The sequence below is a fragment of the Manihot esculenta genome, chromosome 9 (assembly GCF_001659605.2).
Source record: "Manihot esculenta cultivar AM560-2 chromosome 9, M.esculenta_v8, whole genome shotgun sequence".
Lineage (NCBI taxonomy): Eukaryota > Viridiplantae > Streptophyta > Magnoliopsida > Malpighiales > Euphorbiaceae > Manihot > Manihot esculenta.
In genome coordinates, this window is record NC_035169.2 from 21,950,193 (window position 1) to 21,969,317 (window position 19,125).

Here is a 19,125-nt window from a genome sequence, read left to right on the forward strand (position 1 = left end):
TATAACCTTAATTTGAACATAACTATTCACAACAATTATTAAGGCAATAAACATGTTTTTTTGGGAGTTTGAGCAGTTGTAATCCTTATCAACAATTATGTCTGAATTTAAAATACAAATTTTAAAAAAAATAAAAAGATAAATTAAAAAATAAGTGTTCAAATATTATATTAATTTATTTTAAAGGTCAATTTTATAATTTTTAATTTTTCCAAAAACTTTTTCACCAGCTAAATTTAATTAGTATGCTTGTTAAAAGCTTATAAATATATGAATTCTCTAATAAATTTTAAATGTGGATTCACTAGGTTTTACTAACTATGTATATCTAACTGTTTTGCTAGGATTTTGTTCGAATTGGAGGAATCTTCCAATCAGTCAAGCAAACAACTTCTGCCTTAGCTTTTGAAGGGGACTTGTCTGATAGATTATCGGATACTGTAGAAGTACCACCTCAACAATGATGAGATGAATAATCTAGATATATCTAATAATTTATGGACTTTCCTACTATAGTACTTCATATTTCTTCTCACTATAAGATATGTTAAGATAAACAGTAAAAAAACTTTTGTTTTCTAAAAGTATAAAAAAATTTATAATAACAATATATAATTGATACATATTTCAGATCGTAATTTAAAAAAATAAATTATTCATATTGCTACTGTCTATTAATTTTTATTGCAACAAAATTAATATTGGAGTATAAATTTTTGCTACTAATTTAATATTTATTGTAGTATCCTAGCATCAATCAGCTCATACCATGCATATTGTTGTTTTTCTATTGTAGTGTGTTTTTCTTTATAGACTTTGAGGCAAACTGTGAGACTAGAGGCATGTTTAGTATTGCTGTCAGAGCTAGTTTTGGAAAATGTAATTTCTTTAAAACACTATTTTGACATAGTTTAATCACAGAAACACCAAAATAACAAAATAACTTTTTCAATCTACTATTTTTTCAATAGCATTTAAAATAGTGCTTGAATTCAAGTATCAATTTTTTGAGCCCTGCCAAATACCCCTAAGTGAATTTTTCTTTTCATATTCCATATCAATGACAAAACAACTAATAATTTGTGGATGAGGATGTCGCCTTTCAAAGTGTGGGATTGCTTTCTTCCCGAAAGATGTAATAGGTAATCATTAGATCGATTCAATTTAAAATTAAATTAAATTAAATAAATTAAAAATTAAAATTTTAATATTTATAAAAATTAAATCAAATTAATTTTAATAAAAATCAAATCAAATCCAACTAATCCAATTCAATTCAATTCAATCAATTTAAAATTTTTAATAAATTTTTTATTTTTTTTACTTAATTTTTAATATTTTAAAATTTAATTAAAATATTTTAATCTTTATATTATTGAAAAATAATATATTATTATCACTAATCAATTTAATTTATTTATTTTTTTTCGATAAAAATCTAATTAAATTATTATTGAAATTTTTAAAATTAAAATTCAATCGAACCGAAATAAATAAAAAATCAAATTAAAATTTTAAATTAATTCAATTCGATCGATTTTTCGATTTGAATCGAATACCTCTCACACCTAAATGTGTCGTACTCAAATTATATATTTTGTTAAAACTTTCTATTTTTTAATATTACAATCAAATAATAAAGAAAAATAAGTTATCTTAAAAAGTAATTTCTTTACAAATGTTTTCTATAAACAAAATATTTTTCAACCTTAAATTTCAATGGTAGCTAGAATTTGACTAATCATCTAACTCCGTGAGTTCTGAGTTCCAAATTTTTTTCTGATGTGGGAAGCTCCAAAGAAAATAGAAAGAGCTCCGGATGCTATGATATAGACCTTCTCATTCTTTTTCCTATACTGAACCTATTCGGCTGCATATTAGAAAACCATTACAGCAAAAGCGAAAAGGCTCCAAATCCAGCCCAGGCCCGGACCCTGACCTTGCTATTTGTGTAGCTGATCATGTGCTGACCACTACTTTATGTAAACCTTCAGACTGGTAGTGCTCGAGATTAATTTCAAAAATCATCAGTTAGATGATCCCTTCTTTAACATACCCAGCAGCAGAAAATTTCACTAAGAATCAAGTAGATATTGCTAAATATCAGGGCAATTTTCTACCAAGCAGCCCTCCATGAACGTATCTAAAGGTAAGATTAATTCTAGTTGCCTCTGCTTTTGCACGTTTAGGCACCGAGTGGAGCCAATCCCTTTGTGTGTAACCTCTCATCACCAATAGAGATCCATGCTTTAGTGTAAAAGAATGCTGATCAACATGGCAGCTCTTCTTTAATCGCTTGCTAGAAGGTTCATCATCAGATTTTCCTTTTGCTGCTTACATAAGGCAATAATTAAATTAAACTCTGTTGGTAGATTTAATAAAACAATCCATGATAACAAACTGTATATATTGCGTTGCCAGATTTGTACATTCTTAATAACTTGATCACTAAAGCATGGTGTATGTAGGTTATTTATAAATGGATTGTAGCCTCTATGATGCAGTGATGTGGCAAAGAACTTTCACAATCAAAACAAAGTTGCACATACAAAATTGCAAAATCAAGCTACAGAAAACGAACAAAGGGAAAGAAGATGATGGGAACACTATATAGTACCTTGGGCTTGGGATGATTTACTAGGTCTTTTTTTCAACAAGAAATCACGTTCACATCCAAAAGAAACAGATGCAATTTCTGGAGTTGGACCATAAAGCTTCTCATCATCAGCATGCCAACCAACATTGTCATTGCCTCCTTTATACCTATTTAATAGTAGGCTGTTGAATTTACTACCAGGAAGAACTTTGTGGACCTTCCGAATGTAAATTGAAAAACTAGGGATCAATAAATGACAGAAAAACAAGTTTCATAACACTGATGATCATTAGGAATAATGACAAAAGAATTTGGGGACACAACATTCTTACAGCCTCCAAGATTTCCTTAAGTGGAGGATAATCATCCCATGAGTAGGCATGTGGTTTATAGCCACTATAAATCAATTCTGGCAATCCTGGGCTTGCAACATAACATGTGTCTCTAGGCTGCAAGACAAGAAATCAATTTCCGATAAGCAAACACATCCAAATACACAAAATAAACATGGGCAAACACATACTTACACTCTATATGTAATTAGTCTATTGAACAGATAAACTAAAAACAGTAATCTATAGAACAAGTAAACATGAAAAATCACAATAATTAAATAAAAATTAGCCATATAATAAATTATTTATCAAAAAAGTAAAAACAAAATAAAAAATAACTCCATTTATGGCTGACTGTCTAAAAAACTTTGTTGCCTTGTCAAAAGAGAATGAGGAAAAGAGGGTAATTTTGTTACTCTTTTGAACATTTAGAGTATATTTAACAAAATTATATAATACAGTCAATAACAAGTGGGACCATTTGTATTTTTTTCCAGGTCATTGATGTCAAGGCTAATTTGTTTTTAATCGTTATGATTTTTATAAGTTTACATGTTCGATAGATTTATAATTTTAGCTCCGTTATTAATAGGTTAGGTTTTTAGTTCCATTGTTCAATATAAATAATACAGGAGTATGAGTATGTATTAAGGAAAACATTTATACTATTTAGGCAAAGAAAAAAAAAGCATTACTCCACATATCATGCATGCTCCATGATTATTCGTTGGATTCATGTTAAATTAATCCAGCCAATTCAGAAATTTCTTCATGCAAAGTTGCAAATTTTCATGATATTTGCAATACAAGTGTGATAAATTAGATCCTCTAATTGGAGTAGTACCTTCAATTTGCTTATAGAATTGATAAATCACCAAAGAGCAACTATCATTTGCACCACATAAATCTTGAAAAGTCTTACTATTAAGGTAATTCTTATCTTTATGCAGAATGCAAAAGAACTCGATATAATCATAGTAGCATTTAGTGCCACCAGTATTTTTCCACCTTGTTCTTAAGTACTGCACACAATTATCTATACATTTCAAATTAAAATATGCAATTCAAATATTTTATTCTCAATCCCCCCATCCAGATTATCTTCTTAATACACAGATACAAAAGCTCATTGAAACTTATCTGAAAACAGAAGAGCTCAAAGGACCCTTATATGTAATGAGACAAAAGAACAAGAAACCCACTCAGTTGAATATCCCCTTAGAATAAAACCAATAAGAGAAGGACCAATTTAATCAAAATTCCCTTGACATCACTATCTTCCAATTTAGGGGAAAATGAACAATCTCATTTCTTACCCACGAACACTAAACAAATAAACTCACAAAATCAAAAAATAAAAAGAACCCAAAAATCTTTCAGGTAAAGAAACGAGGGTATTAACTATTTCAGCATTAGAGAAAAAGAGAATAAAGAAAAAACCTGAACACAGGAGCGACCATAGACACGAATGGTTGGTCGAGTCCAAGGAATGTGAGAGTTGAGGTAATCAAAGAATTTCCACGAATCATCAAAGGATAAAAACCTTGGGATGTAAAGGACCTGGCTTCCATTTCCAAGATCCAAAGTTTTAATTTGTTTTTCCTTTTCGCTGCCCTCGATAGCTTCATGGTTGCTAGGCTGTGAGACGGGCTTAAATTTGAAGCTCATAGCTTCTACTGCACAAAAAGGAATTGCAAATAATAAAACGTATTCAAATGAATCTTTTCAAAACCAGGAAATAATTTTTCACATTTATAAATTTTATTGCTAATAAAGTAAATAAATAAATAGGCTATAAAAAAATTTAAGGGAAAATGAAAAAGAAAGAAAATTTGTCTTGAATAATAATTATCATATATTTAGATTTATAATATTTTTTTAAATAATTTATTCTAATGAAGATTTAAATAAATTTTATAATTTTGAAAAGGCCAATCTGTATATTGCACCTCACATGTTTGAAAAATGTTATTTTACCTAATCACCTTTATTTCACCTCTTTACTCACTAAACTTTTAAATCAAAAAATATTTTAACTTTTGCAACTTGTATACTGATACCAAATATATGCACGGACATTTTACGTGAACATAAAAGCTGACATTTGGCATTAGCTGCTATCCACATAGTAACTGAGTTTAAATAGTTAAAATAACCCTAAGTCCATAATTAAACTTTTGGCTTTTTCTCTTTAAAACTAAAATCCCTAAATTCACTTTGGGCTAGGGGTGTGCAATCAGTTCATCTCTTTCTGAACTCTCACAAAAAAAAAAAAAAAAAAAAAAAAAGAAAAGAAAAACAGTTGAAGAGCTTTTTTTTTTTTCAATCAAACCGAATAAAAAATCAATTTGATTTGGTTTAATTGATCAATTTTCAGAGCATTCTCACTCTGCAAATGCAAGCCAAACAATATCCCCCATATCCTCCGCCGAACCTTCCCCCAAACTCTCACTTCACCAAAAAAAAGGCCGACATTTGAACGAAATTCATGAAAAAAAAAAAGAGATCAACTGATGTAAGCACAACCAACAACACAAAAAATGATGAGCTAGTATTGCCTCAAGGACCGATCAATCATAAGGTTGAGATCCAAGAAGTTGAAGGAAGCACTTCGAGGATTCATGAAGGGATATATTGAAGCTTTGCAAGTCCATTTTAAAGTTGAACAACAATCTGACCATTCCAAGTCAATTAGGACGAATGTGTCCTTATTAACGCTTCAAATTTTGTAATTGCATCAACATATTCCTCGTCACTAATTCAGTAGTGGATAGTTATCCAGTGGTAGGCAGATAATCAATAGTGGGTAGTGGCATAGATCATGAGTCTAATGAGTAGTGGCAAAGATCATGAGTCTAGTGAGTAGTGGCAAATATCATGGTTCTCATGATGTTGTCACCATGTTCTATTTAGTTAGTATAGGTTTTTTTTCCCTAATTGGACTAGACTGCCTAGGGTATATAAAGCAGCTCTCTTTTTTCATATTGTGGACAATTTGTCAATTATTCAATATAATTATTTTATGCGACTTTTCTTGAGAGCTTAAAAGAGATATTGGTTCTTGACATTGCATCATGAATAAGGTTTGATACTAACTTGTATAGTTCTTATTCTCGCTGCTTTTAAAATCAATCAGTAATAAGTGTTTTTAATTGCATGTTAATTAATGGTGCTTTAGGTTGGGAAACTGTTTTCTGAACTAAATTCATTTTTACTAGGTTATGTGTCGTTTCAATCTCTAATAAGCTGGGGTTCCGCATCAATTAGTATCAAAACTAGGCTTAGTAATAATTTCTTAACTACCCTTTGCGTCTTTGTATTCAATTTTGTGTTCATAATTAGCTGAACATATCACTTTGATTATTTAGTGTATGTTTTTCGTGATCTTTCCATTTAGAATTCCTATTAGAGTCAAATTCATTGTTTAGTTGTTGTTAAAATCGATTTCACCCTAAATTCTTGTTTAAACCGAATTACTATCTTTAGTGATTTGATCTATGATTTTTACCCTAATTGGTATGCTCCTGTTCTAATGCTCTTAAAATAGTATTTTTAGTGTTTTACTTCTATCCATATAAAAAAAATAAAAAAATAAAAAAAATCTACAACTTTGGATCAATTGTTAAAATTTTATTCTAATATTAATAGCTACTGGTATAAACCATATTTTATATACCTTGAACATATTTCTAGGCTTGGGATTCGAAATATATGTTTGGGATAAATTTAGAGCCAATTTGGATAGTATTTTCACAAAACAGTTGTACTTAATACTTGTTGTTTTAAGTGTATATTTTGTTTGCTTGCTTTGAATGTTTTTGTTGAGTCAATATTAAAATCAGTTAACCTAGGATTGCATGCTTAAAGAAAACTCCGTATTAAGTATATTCGTCTCATCAATTTTGATTCTTAGTTTGTCAATTTGGTGTCTTTCTGGCTATTGGTTCCTTACACTTAGTTTGAAAAATTGCATATTATTGAATATTTAATTACACTTAGTACACGAAATCTCACTCTTGTGTGCTAAATCAATCCGTTTGTTCATTTTGGTCAGTTTGCATCAAGTGTTGTTTCCTATCTTTTCTTGCTAGGTCTTTTTTTGCTTTCCTTGTTACTTGAAACATACAAACTTGGCTTATTGAGTTTATATTTTGAAGTGCAATTTTGATATACCAAGTGAGTGCTTGAAAGTTAAACACGTGAGTTGAGAGAATTGTAAATTTTTGTACAATTGTAAATTATAGTTTGCATCTAGTGTTGTTTCCTATCTTTTCTTGTTAGGTCTTTCTTTGTTTTCCTTGTTATTTGAAACATACAAGCTTGGCTTATTGAGTTTATATTTTGAAGTGCAATTTTGAGATACCAAGTGAGTGCTTGAAATTTAAACACGTGAGTTGAGAGAATTGTAAATTTTTGTACAATGTCCGGGCATAATACTGGTGATATTTCTGACCTTATGCCTAATCTTAAAGTTATGTATAAAGCTTTCATGGATAGCTTTCAGAAGCTAAATTTCAGAATGGATAATCTTGAGAACAACTTTAGATCTTCAAAGAGCAAGTCCAATCAGGGGGAGAATGATACACACGATCCATCCTACGAAGAGGAAAATGAGGTACAATCAGTCCCTTTCCGAGCCAGAAGATTCAATGATCGTGTACTCTATGCAAATAATATGTAAATAATATAAACTCCGTAAAGATGAAGATTCCAAATTTTAATGGTAAGGCTGATGCTGATGCCAATTTAGAGTGAGAGCGTAAAGTGGAGACGGTTTTTAACTGTCAAAGCTATTCCGACGATAAAAAGGTAAAACTTACTGTCTTTGAGTTTTTAGATTATGCACTAATATGGTGGGATGAGCTTGTGAAATCTAGGAGAAGAAATGGAGAGTTACTAATTGCTACTTGGGAAGAGATAAAGCGAATCATAAGAAAAAAATATGTGCCTGCTTATTACCGTAGGGATCTCCATCATCAGTTGCAAAGACTGACCCAGAAATTAAAATCGGTTGATGAGTATCATAAGGAGATAGAGTTGCTCTTGATCAAAGCAAACATAGTGGAGGAGGAAGACTAGACTATGACTTGTTTCTTTAGTAGTCTAAACAAGGAGATTGTTGATGTAGTTGATTTGTAACTATATGTTGATTGGAAGACTTAGTGAACGCAACCATTAAGGTGGAAAGATAAAAGAGGCCGAAATAGATGGGGGAGTAACAGGATTGCTCAAAACTCCAACCACAAATGAGATTACAAATGGAGCACCTAGGCTGATCCTAAAAGGTTTAATAAATCTTCAACTCAAAAAGGCCCGTTACCTTCCAAAGAAATATCTAACTCTCATAGTAAAAACGAACCAGCCCCTAAATCTAATAGGACTAGAGATATTCAATGCTTTAAATGTAAAGGGCGTGGGCATTATGCCAACGAGTTTGTTAATAAACGTGCCATGATAGTGAGGGGAGATGAGATAGTCTCTAAAACTGATTCTGATTATGATAAAATGCCACCTTTAGAAGATTGTTTTGATGTACAGATAGAAGAGTATCCTGTTCAGCAAGAGTCCTTAGTGATATTGCGTACTTTAAATATTTCTATTAAAGAAGAGGGACTTGAACAGCGTGAAAATATCTTTCACTCGTTGTTTGATAGGTGGTAAAGTCTGTTGCATGATAATAAATTCGGATAGTCAAGTTAATTGTGTTAATACTATTTTAGTTGATAAATTAGAACTAGAAACTATTAAACATTCTTACAGATTTCAATGGTTAAATGATAGTGGTGAGGCAAAGGTAACCGAACAATATAAAATGTTATTTTCTATTGGCAAGTATGTAGATGAGGTTACTTGTGATATTGTATCTATGCAAGCTGGACATATTTTGTTAGGTAGAACATGGCAATTTGAATTGGGTGTAATTCATGATGGGTATAGTAATAGGTTTTCTTTTACTTTCTTTGGTGTAAAACATATACTTGTACCATTATCTCCTAAAGATGTATATGCAGATCAAGTAAAATTATAACAATCTGCTAAATTGGGTAAGGGAGATGAGACAAGTACAAAGAATGAGAGAAAAAAGGCTAGTAGTAAAAAGAAGGTTTCGAATGGCCCAAAGGAGAGTGACTGCACGGGTAAGGGGAAAAATAAAAGATGTGCAGGAGAGAAACAGTGAGTGTAGAGGAAAAAGGAGAGCTGAGTGAAAAGAGTGAAAAGTTCAGCAAGTCTTCCTTTTATTGTAAAGAGAAAGAGTTGAAGAAAGCATACTTAGGGAAAAAAGCTTTGATTATGTTGTCTTTTAGTTCCAACTTTATGATTGAGACTGACCCTACTGATAAATTGCCTAATTCTTTTCCTAAGTTGTTGCAGGATTTTGCAGATGTATTTTTATGAGGTGCCATCTGGATTGCCGCCCGCCTATTAGGAGAATAGAATATCAGATCGATTTTGTTCCTATCGATTTTGTTCCTAGAGCTCAGATTCCAAATCGTCCAGCTTACTGGAGTATTCCTGAGGAGATGAAGAAATTGCAAAGGCAAGTTAATGAGTTGTTGGCTGAGGGACATATCAGGGGGAGTCTCTGTTAGGGTCCCGAACCTGAGATCGAGTTAGGGGTCTTTCGTGGAGGAAAGTGGAAGGTGTTCGTGAGGGTGAGGACGTGGTGTTCTTTTTGCGACCTATCTTGAGAAATTAGAAGACTCAATTAGAGGGAATCTCAAACCTCTGAGTTAAAGTACTCAAAACTGTAATGATTTCCAAGTTGATCTCTTCATTGATAATTATTGAATATTTATACAGGATGTAAACCACCCTTTGCTACATCAATGGAATCATGACTTGATCATGGAGTCACAACCTCCTAAGATAATGGGAGTAACTACCTCCTAAGATAATGGTAATAACTACCTCCTAAGATAATGGAAATAACTACCTCCTAAGATAATGGTAATAACTACCTCTTAAGATAATGGAAATAACTACCTCCTAAGATAATGGAAATGATTGAAAGTGGAGATACCCTCCTTACATTGTGGAAACACTAACAAATGCTTAAAGAAAAATGCAACAACTAAAAATAGAAACTAAACTGGTCAACCTTCAATCCTTACTGCTTTCCCATCTTCAGTAGGCTGTACACGTGGCTGTTTCTTCTGACTGTGAGTGTAACGTGTATACACTTGTAATGGCTTTGTATCAATACTTCCCGTCCCCTTAGGAAGCTTGTCCTCAAGCTTAAAATGCGGATAACGATCCTGTATATCTTGAACATTTTCCCAAGAGGCATCAGTTTACTCACCCAGTGTTGTTGAGGGAAGGAAAGTGAGCGTTGCTCTAGTAAAAATTTCAAGGTGTAGTGGTCAATTCGCACCAGAAACTTTTTGCCCCAAAGATATGATTGCCAGTGTTTAATTGCTTTGACCAAGCCAATCAGCTCCCTTTCATATGCCGGAAGACTAACATGTCGGCCCGCCATTGCTCGGCTAAAGAAGGCCACTAGTTTATTTTCTTGTAGTAGCACAGCTCCAATACCTGTGTCAGCACACTCAAGAACAAACAGTAGCTCGAAATTCGGAAGAACTAATATGGGTGTGGTAGTCAGGGCCGTCTTCAAAGTTTCAAATGCCTGAATTGCTTCGTCAGTCCATTGAAAAGAGTTTTTTCGTAACAAGGCAGTGAGAGGAGCAGCTATAGTACCATAGTTGAATACAAACTTCCGGTAATAGCCAGTAAGTCCAAGGAAACCCCGCAACCCCCGGAGAGTAACACGTCTAGGCCATTCTGTGATAGCTGCGATTTTGGAATTATCCACCTGCACCCCCTTCTGTGAGATTACATGAAACAAGTATGAAACCTGAGTTTGGGCAAAGGTGCACTTGGAGCGTTTCAAGAATAATTTATTTTTTTCCAAGATGTGGAATACTTGACGAAGGTGCTGCATATGTTCTTCCCAAGATTTACTGAAAACAAGGATGTCATAAAAAAAAACCAATACGAATTTACGGAGGTGTTCCTGGAATACCTCATTCATTAAAGCTTGAAAAGTGGATGGTGCGTTGGACAATCCAAACGGCATGACCAGAAATTCGAAATGACCGTGGTGAGTTCAAAAGGCTGTTTTTTCAATGTCTGGTGGATACATGCCGATCTGAAAATATCCAGAAAGCAAGTCTAATTTGGTGAAGAACTTTGCCCCTCCCAATTCGTCCAGAAGCTCATCAATAACAGGAATTGGGAATTTGTCTTTGATGGTTTTGGCATTGAGTTCCCTGTAATCCACACACAAGCGCCATGATTTATCAGCTTTGGGAACTAGAATTACCGGAGATGAAAAAGGAGATCTGCTCGGGCGGATGATTCCTTGTTTGAGCATAGCAGTACACTGGCGTTCAATTTCATCTTTTTGCCCATGGGGATATCTGTAGGGGTGTACCACCACTGGTTTAGTGTTTGGTTCCAAAGGAATACGGTGGTCACAGGAACGGGCGGGAGGTAGCCCTGTTGGTGGATTAAAAAGAGAGGCATATTCAAATAGTAATTTTTGAAGTTGGGTATCTGGGTCGGTAGCCGGTAATAGAGAATGAAGATTAGGCTGCGTCCCTGATCTAGAATTTATGCCGTAGAGTTCCACCTGTTTCCCTTGGACGAAGAAAGACATCCACATAATGTTAAAGTCCCATAGGATGGGGCCCAGCGTTGTCAACCAATTAACGCCAAGGACAATGTCAAAGCCAGTCAATTGCAAGACAAATAATTCCACCATAAAAGTGGTAAATCCCAATTCGATCGGTGCCCCCTTGCAAATTCCAGGACTGCGGAGCTGTTTGCCATTGGCGACATTAACACGTAACCCATCTTTCTCATCCACTTCTGCCTGTAATTCATCAACTTTGGAAACAGAGACAAAGTTGTGAGTGCTTCCTGAATCAACAAGGATTAATACCTGGGTTCCTTTCCAACGCCCCAGCAAACGCATGGACTGTGGATTGCGTGTTCCAGTAATTGCGTGGAGAGAAATTTCAGGTGGTAGATCTGAGTCGGCGTCTTCCTCTGAATTTGTTCCGTCTTCTAGATCAATCCAAAACAACCGTTTACAGTGATGGCCACGCACAAACGGTTCATCACAATTAAAACACAACCCCTTTTTTCTCCTTTCATCCATTTCGTCTCTAGTGAGCCTTTTAATTGTGCGGTTGTTGCGTGAATCCGGAAGTGGAGAATTGCGTTTGATATCTCGAGTGGTGGAGCTCCTGGTGTAAAGCTTCCGTTCATACAAGCGAGACATGCTCATTGCTGTGACAAGATCCTGTGGTTGGTGCAGCTCGACTTCAACAGATATGGATTCCTGCAAGCCACTGAGATACAAATACAACTGAACCTTTTGGTTCTGAGTTAAGGTGCTAGCTCTGGAAACCAAAACTTCAAATTTGTTTTGATACTCCTCCACTGTGCCCGTTTGTTTTAATTTGGCAAGTTCTCCCAGTTTGTTGCTTCGGATAGGGGGTCCAAACCGCAAATTGCATTGGTTGACAAATTCAGACCATGTAGGATTGGGAATATCTTGAATCATCTGTAAGTACCATAGCTGTGCAATTCCCTCTAGGTGGTAAGAAGCTAAACTCACCTTTTCCTCTTCAGGAGTGGATTGGTGCCGGAAAAAGTGTTGACAACGGCTAATCCATCCCAAAGGATCTTCCTGGCCATTAAAGCGAGGGAAGTCAAGTTTCGTGAATTTGGGCACAATGACGTTGCCTCTCGAAGCTTCAGAGACTGTTGCTCCAATAGGTCCTTTTTCGCGCCGAGTTTGAGCTTGACTTTCTGCACCTGGAGAAGAAGATAGTCCCTTTCCGGCAGATTCCAATTCGAGAGACATAGCCTCCATTTTGGCGTGAAGCTGCTCAACCTTTTCATGGCGGGCCTGATTAGCTTGCTGTTCAGAAAGGACAAGGTTGAAAAGTTTTGTAAGTTGATCTTGAACGGATTCCCCCATAACTGTTGGCTCTGATACCAAAATGTTAGGGTCCCGAACCTGAGATCGAGTTAAGGGTCTTTCATGGAGGGAAGTGGAAGGTGTTCGTGAGGGTGAGGACGTGGTGTTCTTTTTGCGACCTATCTTGAGAAATTAGAAGACTCAATTAGAGGGAATCTCAAACCTCTGAGTTAAAGTACTCAAAACTGTAATGATTTCCAAGTTGATCTCTTCATTGATAATTATTGAATATTTATACAGGATGTAAACCACCCTTTGCTACATCAATGGAATCATGACTTGATCATGGAGTCACAACCTCCTAAGATAATGGGAGTAACTACCTCCTAAGATAATGGTAATAACTACCTCCTAAGATAATGGAAATAACTACCTCCTAAGATAATGGTAATAACTACCTCCTAAGATAATGGAAATAACTACCTCCTAAGATAATGGAAATGATTGAAAGTGGAGATACCCTCCTTACATTGTGGAAACACTAACAAATGCTTAAAGAAAAATGCAACAACTAAAAATAGAAACTAAACTGGTCAACCTTCAATCCTTACTGCTTCCCCATCTTCAGTAGGCTGTACACGAGGCTGTTTCTTCTGACTGTGAGTGTAACGTGTATACACTTGTAATGGCTTTGTATCAGTCTCAGTCCATGCGCAGTGCCTATTTTGCTCGTTCCAAAGAAAGATAGACAACACGCATATGTGTTGGTTATTGTGTGATTAACAAAATCACTGTAAAATATCGCCATCCTATTCCTAGATTAGATGATATGCTTGAAGAATCATGTAGTGTTGTTTTCTTTACGAAAATTGATTTAAAAAATGTTATCATCAAATTAGGATGAAGTTAGGTAATGAGTGGAAAACTACCTTTAAATATGATTTATATGAATGGTTTGTGATGCATTTTAGCCTAATTAATGCACCTAGCACCTTTATGAGATTAATGAACCATATTTTGCGTGATTACCTAGGTAAGTTTGTGATTGTGTATTTTGATGATACATTGATTTATAGCCGCAACTTGGATGATTATATTAGGCATGTTGAACTTGTTCTACAAAAGTTGCGTGAGCATGAATTGTATGCTAATCTTAAGAAATACACATTTTGTACTGATAGTGTCATATTCCTACAATTCGTTGTTAATTTATGTGGAGTTAAGGTAAATACTGAAAAGGTTAAAGCTATCCAAGAATGGCCTACACCTAAAAATGCTAGTGAAGTGAGATCCTTTCATGCATTAGCAAGATTTTATAGGAGGTTTGTTATAGAATTCAGCACTACTATTGAACCTCTAAATGAGATCATTAAAAAAGTTCTTAGGTTTAAATTGGGTAAAGAACAGAAACTTGCATTTAACACATTAAAATAAAAGCATACTATTACTCCTGTTTTAAGGTTACCTAATTTTTCTAAAACCTTTGAAATCAAATGTGATGCTTCTAGGATTGGTACTAGTACTGTTCTTATGCAGGTAGGCCAACCCATAGCATATTTCAGTGAGAAGCTAAGTGGCGCACATTTGAACTATTTCACCCATGACAAAAAGTTCTATGCACTGATTAGGACTCTTGAAGTTTGGGAACACTACTTGCTGCCTAATGAGTTCGTGATTCATACCGATCATCAGTCTCTCAAACACTTAAAGGGACAAGATAAGTTGAATAAGCGGCATGGTAACGGATTGAGTATCTCGAAATCTTTCCTTATGTGATTAAATACAAGGTAAGGAGAATGTGGTTGCTGATGCATTATCTAGACGTTATGCATTGATTTCCATGCTTAGTTCTAAGTTATTAGGGTTTGAGCATTTGAAAGATACGTATGAGAATGATACTGATACTGATTTTTCTGATGTATTTAAGACATGTGAATATAGGCATTTAACGAGTTTTATTTGCATGGTGGTTTCTTTGTAGGGGGAAACAAATATGTATACCTAATTGTTTGGTGCGTGAGTTGCTTGTTAGAGAATCGCATTTAGGAGGGTTAATGGCTTTAGACAATGAACATTTTTATTGACCTAATATGCGAAAATATGTAAAAGAAAATTTGTGCTCAATGCTTCGCATGTAAACAGGCTAAATCTAAATCCTTGCCACAGATTATATACTTCTTTGCATGTACCTATTGAACCTTGAATTGATATATCCATAGATTTTGTGATAGGTTTCCCTATGACAAAAAGTAGAGATTCTGTGTTTATTGTTATAGATTGCTTTAGCAAGATGGCACATTTTATTCCATGTTATAAAACTGATGATGCAATGAACATAGCTGATTTGTTTTTTAGATTGTTTTTCAGGGAAGTAGTCTATTTGCATGGTATACCTAGGACTATTATTTCTGATAGAGATTTTAAGTTCCTTAGTCATTTCTGGCATGTTTTGTGGGAAAAATTGGGTACTAAATTTTTACTTTCTACTACTTGTCATCCACAAACAGATAGCCAAACTGAAGTTGTTAATAGGACTTTAAGAACTATGCTTCGTGCTATTGTGGGTAAAAACTTGAAAACTTGGGAAGAATGTTTGCCATATGTTGAATTTGCTTATAATCCATTCTTCTACTGGTTATTTACCTTTTGAGATTGTGTATAGTTTTAATCTATTAACTATATTAGATTTAATGCTTTTATCTTTGAATGAGTTGTCTAATTTAGATGGAAAAGCAAAGACCGAAATAGTTAAATCAATACACATGAAAGTGCGTGAGTATATTGAAAAGCATAACAAGATGTATGAGAAACAAGCCAATAAGAGTCGCAAGAAAGTTGTATTCAAACCAGGTAATTGTGTTTAGATCCATATGCAAAAGGAGAAATCAAAACTCGATGCACGAGGGGATGGACCATAACAAGTGCTGGAATAGATTAATAACAACGCATACATAATTGATCTGCCAGATGAGTTTGGTGTAATGTTACCATTAATGTTTCTTATTTGTCTCATTTTGATTTTGGTACAGATTTGAGGACAAATCCTTTTTAAGAGCGAAGGGATGATAACCAACAATACCAAAAATGACGAGTTAGCATTGCCTCAAGGACCAATTACATGGTTGAGATCCAATAAGTTGAAGGAAGCACTTTAAGGATTTATGAAGGGATATATTGAAGTTTTACAAGTTCATTTTAAAGTTGAAAAACAATCTTGTCATTCTAAGTCAATTAGGCCGAATGTGTCCTTATTGACGGTTCAAATTTTGTATTTGCATCAACACATTCCTCATTACTAATTCAGTAGTAGGTAGTTATCCAGTAGTGAGTAGTTATTCAATAGTGGGTAGTTAACCAGTAGTGTGTAGTAGCATAAATCATGGGTCTATGTATAGTAACGGGTAGTGACAAATATCATGGGTCTTATGATGCTGTCACCATATTCTATTTAGTTATTTAATTAGTATAGATTTTTTTTTTCTCTAATTGGGCTAAGCTGCCCTACGATATATAATGCATCTCTTTTTCCATATTGTGGACAATTTATCAATTATTCAATACAATTGCTTTATACGATTCTTCTTTGAGAGCTTAATAGAGTTCTTGGTTCTTGAGATTGCATCACGAATAAGGTTTGATACTAACTTGTATAGTTCTTATTCTTGCTGCTCTTAAAATCAATTAGTTATAAGTGTTCTTGATTGCATATTAATTAATGGTGCTTTAGATTGGAGATTTATTTTCTGAACTAAGTTCTTTTTTACTAGGATATGTGTCATTTCAGTCTCTAACAGGCTAGGGTTTCGCATCATCAACACAACACAATCAACCAAATTAAAACTCAAACTATCGACACAATACAAATATCCAATATTGAAAGGATTTCAATTCCCAAATATACAATAATCACAAATCTCTAAAACTTGAAAATGTAAGCAATTTGAGAGACCAACCGATGCAATCAATCTATCAGTGATGGCAAAGGACTTGGCAGCATAGCATGATGGCATAGCAGGCAGAGGACTTGGAAACCGCACGATGCCATGTCGGCATGCAATCGGTCCGTCGGAGGGTAGCTTGAAGGGATTCAATCAATCACTAGATCCACATCCAATGATGGCATTATGGTAGTTGACTTGGAAGCTAGAGAGATCGATTGCTAGTTCATATCCACTATGATGGCAGTCGATTGGGAGAGATGGAGAGGAAGATCTAAATCTAAGTTGTAGCAATTTCGTGGTGACTCTACATATAATTATAAAGCTAGTAACTTCATAAGATCCAAGGACAAATTTATCATAAATTATAAACCATTCAGTATTTTTCATCTTTAACACTTCGAAATTTATCACAAAAATTATATGCAAAATTATTATTGGTATTTACTCTAGAAATATGTAGAGCACTAAAGAAACAGTATTAACGACAACATGGTCAAAGACAGAGTGGTCACAGTGCTGACTAGTTTCAAGACACAAGATGGTCCCAAATGCAAAGCATTTGAATACGTATCATAGCAAAGTAAATGATCACCTAGAACCCACTAACGCTGGTAATAATCACATGAAAAGAACAAACCTTAACATGTGGCATGTGACATCAAATGAACAAAACTTGACATGATTTTCCAAGTTACTGCTAGTAATAATCACATCACAGGAGAGACAAGAAATGAAGCAGAATTAATATTACGTTCTAGTAATTTTGTTGTATGATTGAACCTAAATCAACTATATCAATGCCAATTATACCAGAAAATGATAAGCTGTTTATCTAGTTTACAAGGATAAATTCTGTGCTTTAATTGCTGAGGACTAGTTAATTAAAGAAAACTTATCATATTAGCTTTGATTTATGGGAGCATCCTGCTCTACAGGTGTCAGAAATTGCTGGTATTTCCTTTTCTTAAGGATCATATTTTAAACTAAATTGTACATGAAAACCTCTGGTGAAAGCTTCTATATCTACTTGCATGTCCTTGTTGCGAACTAATTAGCATTCATGTTCAAGAGAATGTGACAAAATTTCATTCCATTATCTGCAGGTTCCTTGGTATTGGTATCTACTACTGGGTTTTGTAGATGTTTAGGGAAATTACTTCTGTAAGTACTGTTTCTTTCTTTTATATTGATTTAAATATATTGGGGTTAGCAGAAGGGTAACTGTTGCCCAGAAAACCCTCAAATAATTGACTTGCTGGAGCTTAAATTGATGCAGTTAATAAGACATTCCAATTCTCATCAATGACTAGTGTGACATTATTGGACTGCTGGACTACAGCATAGGGCATAATTTTCACTTGGCTCTTCCTCAACACATAGTACTACTCCCTATCCCAATTATCAACAGCGTAACCCCCACAATTTCAAAATATATAACGAAAGAATGAAAATCAGTAGAAAGATAGGGCAAAATAAAGATAGGGCTACTCAGGGATTCCATCAATTAACCAATGAGCAAAACAAATTCCATCAATTAATCGATTCAAAAAGGAACAGTGGCTTACCGTAACCTTGAAGATGACAAGAACTGCAATGTCCACGAATTGACAGATTTGTTAGAAGCCAAGCACTGAAATGTCCATGAATGAAGGTAACTGAGAGGGAATTCAACTCCAAATAAGGTAGGAAACTGAATGAATGATCGAGCAAGCAACTCGAAATAAGTAGTGCGATAAACGGCGAGTGTGAGAGGCAATTCAGCTTACCTTTCTCGATCGGGAGTGAGAGGGAATGAGAAGGCTGATGACAGGAAGGGAGCGGGTGGGAGCCGATGATGTCGATCGACCGAGCGATGGACGGTCGTCGGTGAAGGCAGCAAGGGAGCGGGTGGTCTAGAGAGCAATGAGCGAGAGATTTGCGAATGTGACAATGAGCAGGGCAAGCTGTTTCAGAGATTTAAATATCAACAACGGAAACTATTCCATTAGTGATATTAATGATATGTTTGGATTGACGGTAATGAAGAGAAAATTAGAGGAGAAAGAGAAGAAAAGAACTTTGACAACATTCTCTTATTTGGATATCAATTAAAGATGAAAAAGAAAATAAAGGTAAAAGGAGGAGAAATCATATTTTTCTAATTTTTTTATATTTTATCCAAAATATTCCTCTTTAAATTGATAAAATAAGATTAATTATATTAAAATATTTAAATACCCTCATTGTTTTAAATCTTCTCTCACATTTTTTACATTAGAGAAATTGTACTTTCTCTCGGACAGGGGAAAGCATATCCTTCTCCTAGCCTGCCTGTGGGTCTCC

The 19,125-nt window shown here is 34.4% G+C and overlaps 2 protein-coding genes across 9 annotated transcripts; both read right to left on the bottom strand.

The window, feature by feature from the left end:
- Positions 1–1,637: 1,637 nt before the first annotated feature.
- On the bottom strand, positions 1,638–18,891 carry LOC110623672 (DNA oxidative demethylase ALKBH2). Of its 8 annotated transcripts, none has more exons than XM_043960106.1 (7): positions 18,570–18,891; positions 18,369–18,433; positions 7,472–7,527; positions 4,372–4,607; positions 2,929–3,045; positions 2,618–2,813; positions 1,638–2,330 (listed from the first exon to the last, which is right to left on the bottom strand). In XM_043960106.1, the coding sequence occupies exons 4-7, from the start codon at positions 4,597–4,599 to the stop codon at positions 2,104–2,106; spliced, it is 768 nt and encodes a 255-aa protein (XP_043816041.1). In that variant the 5' UTR covers positions 4,600–4,607; positions 7,472–7,527; positions 18,369–18,433; positions 18,570–18,891; the 3' UTR covers positions 1,638–2,103. The 8 variants fall into 8 exon arrangements, with proteins under 8 accessions (XP_043816041.1, XP_043816040.1, XP_021624376.1 ...); XM_043960105.1 differs by lacking the exon at positions 7,472–7,527 and adding an exon at positions 16,816–17,107 and having other exon boundaries at positions 4,372–4,604; positions 18,570–18,890; XM_021768684.2 differs by lacking the exon at positions 7,472–7,527 and adding an exon at positions 16,816–17,107 and having other exon boundaries at positions 18,570–18,890.
- LOC110623248 lies at positions 11,039–12,922 on the bottom strand. The gene has a single exon (XM_021768176.1). It carries the CDS (start codon positions 12,920–12,922, stop codon positions 11,039–11,041), a length of 1,884 nt encoding a protein of 627 aa, XP_021623868.1.
- Positions 18,892–19,125: the final 234 nt, after the last annotated feature.